The sequence below is a fragment of the Cibotium barometz genome, chromosome 44 (genome assembly GCF_041138505.1).
Source record: "Cibotium barometz isolate CiBa-2024 chromosome 44, ASM4113850v1, whole genome shotgun sequence".
Classification (NCBI taxonomy): Eukaryota; Viridiplantae; Streptophyta; class Polypodiopsida; order Cyatheales; family Cibotiaceae; genus Cibotium; species Cibotium barometz.
The window spans coordinates 12,114,232-12,122,980 of NC_141089.1; the positions used below are offsets into that span (position 1 = coordinate 12,114,232).

Sequence of the window (8,749 nt, forward strand, 5' to 3'; positions counted from 1 at the left end):
CACTCAATAGGGTAATAATAGACTAATCATCTTGGTGCTCCTTCCAACCAAATACCCAAACATTGTGTCCTGAAAAAAACCCCCTTTAGCATCTCACACTTGCATGTAGCCTATTTGGCATGATGCCAAACCTACCTAAGCCATCTCTTAACCAACTGACCACACATATGGCCCCACCCCCATGTGCACCCAAATTGTGTTCTATTGTGCCTCCAAGCTATTCTTCCACAAAGCAACTTCTCCTTATAAACAAAACCTTACAGTATAGAGCTAACTTATACCACCAATCAATAAGAGGATGAATCATTGATTTCCAATATGCCCCCTGGCTAGATCTACAACTTTTTTTCGAAGCTACACTTTTGCCAAGATCGTTTTATGAGGGTAAAAGAGGATGGCTTTATTCAGAAACCTGGCTAGCTTCACACACACACGTCACATGCCATAAGGATTGTAATCAGCCACATCAAAGTTTCAACGCATCAACTCAGGGTGAAGAGAACAAAGTATGCCAATTGTGTTCACTAGAGGTCAAGACGGAGAAGCATTGTCTTTTCATATGCCAATGTGTACTATGAGATAAGAGAGAGCTTCATTGCCTCTTCCAGGAGGAAATTGGCCCACTATCTTGTTCATTGACTTCCCAAACTGCGACGCTTGGGACCGTACCTAATGGAGATGTGTCACCACAAAGATCAGCTATGCAAAGGCACAGATGCAAACCCCCAGATACCTTAGCCCTCCCATCGTGAGCTTCCCTCATCTGACCCAGGATGGAGGCTCCCGCCAATGACCATAAGAGCACTCTAACCCGAAGATGTGTCACCACAAAGATCAGCTATGCTAAGGAACAGATGCAAACCCCCAGATACCTTAGCCCTCCCATCAAGAGCTTCTTTCATCTGACCCAAGATGGAGGCTCCCACCAATGACCATGAGAGCACTCTAAGCCAAACCGGCAGCACACATTAACAGCCCATGTGCCATCTTGCCTCCCATGTGTACTCTTAGGCAAAGCATCCAGGTCCAACAAACTAGATGCACAAAACCCACTGACCCAGGGAACTGCTCCACTCAACAGCTTCATATTCGCATGACAGACACACGAGTGCCCCTCCTCATGTAGTGGACTTGGAGAGCCTATACCGAGGATCCACATTGATCCTAACACGTTATATCATTGTATCAATTCTAGTTACTTTTTATATTTTTTCCATGACTTCATGGATATATTGCAACGCTTTCGGTCTCATGGACCCTCAGAATTTTCTTCTTTCTTCTTCACATATATATATATAAGCTTTAATACGTAGTCAGATAGCTTTTCATAAGTTGGATTCACAACCTTTGCTACATATATAAAAGACACTTTACACGGACACTTAATATGCAACAAGTCATCAATAGCCTGTATAGCACAAGACTCTGCTTATACCACCCACGCTATGTAGGTTATGTGTACAATGTACACTACAGAAGCATCAAGTACAACACCCGTGAAGCAAGGAGTGGCTAGGCTTTTGCCATTTCTTGGCCTAGAAACTTGTGTCCATGACCCATCTTACCTGCTCTTCCCCCAAAAACAAAGCTAAAATTAAGAATCCCCGTCTGGTATATGCCCAAAGACGAGAATGTGATTTTATTTTTATCCTTCAAAAGGCAAATTGGCACACCACTGGTATGAGACAAACATGCTGCTAACTAAATACACCACATCAATGATTAAATGCAGGCAGAAGTCATGGAAAAATTCTTGTAGCATGTATACAACCTGCTAATTCTTCAACAGTCCAACTCTGCTTTCCCAGCTCACCTCCCAGAAAAATTGCAGAGGCTGGAGCCTAATGTTAAGAATCATCACTATTAGCTTACCTTTCGGTAAAATTTAAAATACAAATAGAAGCCCAATGATCTTTACCTGCTTCGTCATCAGCAAGTACTAATAGTGTACACAGCTGCAAAAACGCTAAGATCATTCACGTGACCATAAAATCTATCAAGTCCCAACCACACAGCAGAGTAGAAGGCTATAGAAGAATCCTGTCACAAAAATCAACGGTTCCTATCCTTGTGACCCCACCAATTCCCAGAGGATCCCTTTGATGCCCATTCCTGCCTGTGTCCATCCCGCCCAGTTCTAAATGACCAACTTGAAGGACCAACATTTTTGCCTGTGATCTCAAACCTCCTTGTTTTTCCATTCTGAACCCCCCTCCAATCATCCCACCTGACCTGGGGCCGTACATCTCGGTTGCTGTCAGGGATGTTTACATCCAAGTGCTGTGTTCTTTCTGACTGTGTACTCAATGCCCCGTATACTGCTCTCTGTTCAAACCCTTGATCCACTTCCTGCCAGGCGTATCTTGATGCACCCAGGCCTTGGTTCGAACCAAACTCATCATACTTCAATCGTCTCTCAAGATCATTCCACCTGCTCTGGGGCTGTGTAACTAGGTTACTGGCAGGCCCTGTCAGGCTTGCATCTGTTGATGCCTCAAATTTTGAGGACCTGCCACCTTTATTTGACTCACCCCAACCTCTAGAGCCTGCAATTGTTGGCCCCCAACACAAGTCTGCTGTAGAAGCATCCATTGATCTTTCAGTCCACCTGTGCTGAGACTGTCTGGCATTGTGTGAGCTAGGCTTGGTTTTGTTCAAGTACTTTTTGTGTGACTCGTGCCTGTCCACATAACTAGTGTGCTGCTTATAATTTGAGAAAAATCCTCTTTGATCCCTTTCTTGACAATCGGGCCTTTTGTTGCCCCTTGATTGATAGTACCCTCTTTTTCTCTTCCAATCCTGGCTGTGCCCTATGCTATCTCTATTATGATACCCTCCCTCATTATGCCATCTATAAGTATGCTGATTATGATGCCGTCTGTCTTCATCCCTGCCACCATCAGAACATTCCAGATAATGCTTCGACACTATACTATTCCTTGAGATCCTTACAAATCTGCTGTTTCCTGATACCTTTCCTCCAGATTTTCTATGAAAAAACTCATCATTGCTACCTCCCTTCTCAATGCAATCAGCCTTCAAGGAATCCACCCCCAAGTCACCAAATGTCACGTGCGATTTTGAGCTTCCATTTACTTCACAAAGACTGCCATCAGCATCATCACAGTGCTCCTCCAAACTACAAGGTAGTTCTTTAATATAAAGCTCTTTGTCAGCTCTTTTGTGATTCCCCTGCTCACAATTATCAGGCTGGCTTTTCTTGTGAAGCTCCTTGCACACTGCCTTGTGATCCCCAGGCTCTCTATTACAAGGCTGTTCTTGCTCCTCATCGGCTCCTCGATTACCCTGCTCAAGTAGTGAACCATTGCTATCTCTGTTACGAGCCATATCAGCTTCTTTGGGCTCAAAGGGAAAACTAGTGTTCTCCCTGTTATGAGGCCATTTTTTAGCTTGTTTGACTACATCGGGACCCTGAGACTGTTCAGACAACACCCTTCTTTTTTTAGAAAAGAGGGACCCAACGTGATTATGAGACTCCTCACAGGGTTGATTGTAGTCCACAGTGATGTGCAGCCTGTTCCCATCACCAAGAGGGAGATGGAGTTCCTCCTGGCTATCCACTTTAGGTGCTTCCTCAATTAGCTTGTAAGCAACCATAGAATCAGACGACTGAGTGCTTCTTGTCAAGGGCTGCAGAATATCCTCACTAGATTGAAGCTCGACTGCTTCAGAAGCAAAGTTGAAATCAGATGACTGGGTTCCAAGCTGCAAAGGATCATGATTCTGTTTCTTATGCTTCCATTTCCTATGCTTCTGTTTCTTATCGGCCTCTTCACCAGCAGTTACAATCTGTATGGCCTGGGCAATGCCATCTCCAACTTTGCTCACTGCACTATTGAATTTGAGCACAACCTTGCTTACATAGCTCCAGAGAGGGCTTTCTGAGGTGATGCTAGGTTCCCCAAAGGGATTACTCTGTACATATCCCTGCACACTTGCAGCATCACGAATACCTTCTAAATAGTTTCGTAAAGCACAACCTGTGAGGATTGCATTAGGCCATATAAGTTTGGAAAGAAAGCCCTAATAATGTCAAAAACACGCAGTAAGCTTCACAGGACTTGCAGAAGCCTTATGTCATACAAAACATGAGCCCAAAAGCAAGCTTTCTAAACAACTTGGTAACAGCAGGCGCACCTAAAAAATTGTCTCCATTATCGTGCACAGTGTAGGAACGTGGGAATATTCCTGTATTTGGCTGCACAAATACAGCAGCACACAAAAGGTTAGCTCTCTCCCTGGTGTATCAACATCTTTGGGTCAAGCTGGAAGAGTCAGATGAGATCCACCAGAATGCCGCCTTGGTCTTACAGGATTAAGAATGGCCTTGTAAGGAGTGTCATCCACAAGGAGCGTGTTGGAAGGACCATAATCGCCTTCACTCCAGGGTAGATCCACTTTGACCCTCGCCCACAGCTTCGAGAGTTCCTTCAAAAAGAGGGGCTTGAATTGGTTATCAGGTGCTTTCAAACCCACATCTGTGCAATCTGACTGATGCTGCAAAAAAAGAGTCAAAAAAGGCCAACACAGCAAGGTCATCAGCTTCCTGAATGCTACATGTACTATTCTCAATCACCAGAAATAATTTAGTTGCCAATTGGCTTTAGCCCCAGTGGTAACATCCCTTGCCTGCCAATGTGCAGATACAGGGTTCAGCACCTACTATAATTACTCTCAGAAAGAAAAAGAAATTACAAGCTAGCATACACCTTAGATATCCAATAACCTTAACTGAGTCTCATGTCAAACGGCACAAGGGCTCCACATGGGGAGGGAGGAAAGCAGGCTCTCCCGAGACTCTTCCTGACCTAGGCTTATACTATAGTATTGGTCTTACTAATAGCCTCTTTTGTCCCTTCTTAGAGTAGGGTTGTGGGCTGGTTAAACCCTAACCCTAACTAATAGCCTAGTATGGCAACTGAAAGGGGATGATGCATGTAATCATAAGTTGCAATGCAAGGCTGATTCTTCTGCAAAACCCTAACCCTAACTAATGGCCCAGTATGGCACATGCGTCAACTGAAGGGGGATGATGCATGTAACACGAGACGATTATAAATTGCAATGCCAAGGCTGCAATGTCATGTCTTTGTACAACACCTACTTAACATATATCTCCAAAAACAAGGGTTCAAGCCCCATTTCAGCACATGCCAATGGTATAAATATTAACCCACATAATCCCAAGGAAAAAGAAGAGAGTATATTAGTCAGAATGGGCAGCGGAAATGAGACAAACACCTGTGAGAACTGAAACGCAGAACTGCAGGAGAGAGAAAGCTGTATAAACTCTACTATATACAAGAGATCCGGTACAGGACTGAGTGGGGGGCAAGGGTGGTATATATACCACCTTGGGCTGCTGGTCGGCCACTGCAAACAAGCCAACAGCCCCTGGACCAGCCCAGGACTGGATATTATCCAGTCGACCAGCAGACTCCAGAGACACCAGTCGGCCAACACCTAACAGGTCGGTCAGCAGCAAAACTGAGTTGGCCAGGAGATAACCAGTCAGCCAGCTAAAAGGGTCCCCCCACAACTAGCAAAAAACCAGGGAAAATATGGACAGTGAGGAAAAATGGAGAAAACTCCTAACCGGGCGGGCACACCCACAACAGAGGCCCTCACTCCCTACTGAGTAATATGGTACAGACAGGAGTGACTGCTAACAATATTTAGCCGATAATATAACCAATAAGAAAAACATGCATATTCAAAGCCTTTGAAAAAGTTAATTTTGCCTTAAACTTTCAAGTGAACATAACAGGAAATTAAACATACCCAAGAAAATGCGAGTTTTTCTTTGGTGTCTCCGAAAACATAGTCCACCAAATTATTAACATTGTGTCTGCACAAATAAGGGAGATAAGATATCAAACACATAATATCAAGACTGAGGGTATATACAGACAGATCCCCTGCCCATCAGATGCAAGGGGTTGGATGGGAGAGACAACCAGCCCATTAGGGGCAGGCAATTGAACTCTCCCCTGAAGATTATGTCTGTACAAGCCCCTGAAGCAAAGTCATTATTCCAATGGTAATAACTATGAAGACAAGTAAAAGGCTCCTCAAAGCTTACTTTTATACAAACTACAAAATATTATTGTAGTATTGATTATCTCCCTACACTAAGAAGTAGACAAAAACAGTTGAAACCAACACACTCTTGTGGGAAAGAAATTAAGAATGCTTACTCTCGTGCAGAAGACCATATGCCCACCACAAAATTCTCTAAGCAGAACTGCAAAAACTCTCCACAAAAAGGCCTCTTGTACACTGAAATCATGGCAACATAATATTTACGAAGAGCTAACACTGCCTTAGAGTGTTGAAAAAAATAAATTACCTTCTCTAATACATACATGCATGCATGTGTGTAAGTGCACGCGCGTGCACATGTGTCTGTGTATCTGTCAGTGTCTATGTTTGTGTCCTTGTGTGTCAAGTTTTACAACTTAGCTCGAGTAATTCAAAGAAATATGCCATATACCGAAAAAATTGCCAACTTTGGCATCTGGTGATTCTTTTGGGAGTGGTTCTTTGTGGAAGTAAGTGTCCACCAGCAGGCCGTTTACATCCAGCACAATAAGTTTTTTACGTGACATTTTTGTAAAATGTAGGGACCTAAGAAATTACACCATGGTCCTGCAAGCCAAATATCCATGAGAACCATGGTAAGCCATGTAATCCCAAACTTAGCACTAGAATTTTTTGAATAAGCAACATGGGTTAATCATACTATCTACCCCATAAATGTTTGGTGGTTAGCAATGAGGAAAAGCCACTTAAGTCAATGGCACTAAAAACTCACATCAAAAGGTCACTAGAGTTCCAAGTACTTCAGCTATAGGCATCCTTGGTCGAATGTTTAAAAGGGTTCCATGAGCATGTGATGTACGACAGCTATGAGCAAGATAATCACATTGCATGAGTGAGGATAAGGCTCATTAATGGGCATTCCCGAGAGAGTGGATACCCTGGGAATCAGGACCCGGATCAGGCCTCAGCCTAACACCAGGAAGGTGCATCCTGGTGGTACGGGACACCCACACTTGGGTGAGGAGTCATGCATGGTGTTGGTCTGGCCTCGGGGGCTCCCAGATACTCCTAAGGGGAGCGGAGGCTGGGTGGTGTGCTAGCCAGTCCCTCCAATAAGGTCCCTTGAACGAATTGTTGTTTGATTTCTACAGGCTACAGCTGGTTGAGAGATCCTTGCTAAGCACATCGGGTACTGTGTTATCTTTCAAGGTAGCACTGCCACGTCACCCAGGCCATCAGGACAACCAAGCAGGAGGCGACCACCACAAGCACGGCACTGCAAAACCCCCCACCAGGCTCCCATCTCCCGTTGTGTTGCCCCCCAAAAATACCAGCCGGGGGAGATACACCTATGACAAGGTGCAACTCTAGCCTATATATGGCTCTTCCACTTTCCATGTTTCTGCATATGTGATAATCCAACACACCTTCCAGTCATTTCATGCTCAAATTGCCTCCAACACATCGGGTACTATGTTAACTTTCAAGAAGGGGGTACCACCCTTCCAAATATTTGCCAGTCAAGGCAATGGGACAAGCCCCACAAGTGAGCCGTTCAGCTGATTGGAATACTCCGCATAGTCGTAAGCTTCCCTGCTTGTTTGAATTTCCACATCCTAACCCCTAACATTTACTACAGAGTAACAGTAAGCTCCACAATACGCTCCAAACAAATGAAAGAACAAAACACATGGAAATACAAACTCAAATTGAGGCACATGAGAAGAAAACGATAAATAAGAAGACATTGCTTCTCTTATACCAGATCTGAGCTGCTAAAAAGATCCAATGTATCAGACAGTGCGCAGATTAATTTAATACATGTTGAGCAGATTGATGTGCTTGCTACATATGCTCTTGTAAAAGAGTAGGGTTACCGTATGAGAGTACGATGCTGGGTGAGACGTTAAGGTTTCTGTGTCAAATTTGACGTGCAGGTTACATGTGCTACTGTAAATTGCGGTTTCTGGTGAGAATTTAGGGTTTCTGTGTTGGATAGGGTAAGAGAACCTACCGCCAGGATGAAGCTTCAAAATATTCGAACAAAACCTAGCATCTGATGCAGGTCGAGGAACGCTTCACGAACCCTGATTCTGCAGTACAAAGCCTGATTTCGAACTGCAAACAGCAAATTCTTACCTGCAAACTAATTATGCACACAACCTACTGCCAGTTTTTTAAGTCCATAACAAATTTAAAAAGTCGTCATTATAAAGCCAAGTACCTGATCTTGAGATTTTACGTGATGATAGATTGATTTGTTTGCTCTTCTTAAATTGATGTTTGAGATCGAAGATTGATCACCATCATTAAAAGATTGTTGCTTTTTTATATTGCTTTTTACACAATTCAAGTTCAACTTCATGGGAGCATCTCCCATGCACAATGCATAGTGGTTGCGTCGTGAGTGCTGGCTAGAAACACGCATGTTTGTGTCCTACCATGAACATCACCATCAGTGCTCGATAGGGTGGATAGAGGCTTCTTTAATCTCTTATGGGGCACCTACCACGTGGCAGGCTTTTAGCATACCGCTCCCCCACACTCGACGCAAGAAAGCCGAGCGTGATAGAAGAAGCGTGAAGCGTGAGAAGCACCGGTCATGTCGACTGGTCATAGTCGTAGTCGTCCAGCGTGAAGAGAAACCTGAGACAGGCATGAGCAGCAATACTAGTCATCCCCAAGC

At 44.1% G+C, this 8,749-nt stretch overlaps 1 protein-coding gene across 1 annotated transcript; it reads right to left on the reverse strand.

Moving 5' to 3' along the window:
* Window positions 1-1,718: 1,718 nt before the first annotated feature.
* Window positions 1,719-8,322, reverse strand: LOC147612968 (uncharacterized). Its single transcript, XM_086782242.1, has 7 exons — window positions 8,078-8,322; window positions 6,515-6,669; window positions 6,219-6,300; window positions 5,803-5,869; window positions 4,333-4,518; window positions 4,159-4,219; window positions 1,719-4,001 (listed from the first exon to the last, which is right to left on the reverse strand). The coding sequence occupies exons 2-7, from the start codon at window positions 6,627-6,629 to the stop codon at window positions 2,053-2,055; spliced, it is 2,460 nt and encodes an 819-aa protein (XP_086638368.1). The 5' UTR covers window positions 6,630-6,669; window positions 8,078-8,322; the 3' UTR covers window positions 1,719-2,052.
* Between the last annotated feature and the right edge of the window lie 427 nt (window positions 8,323-8,749).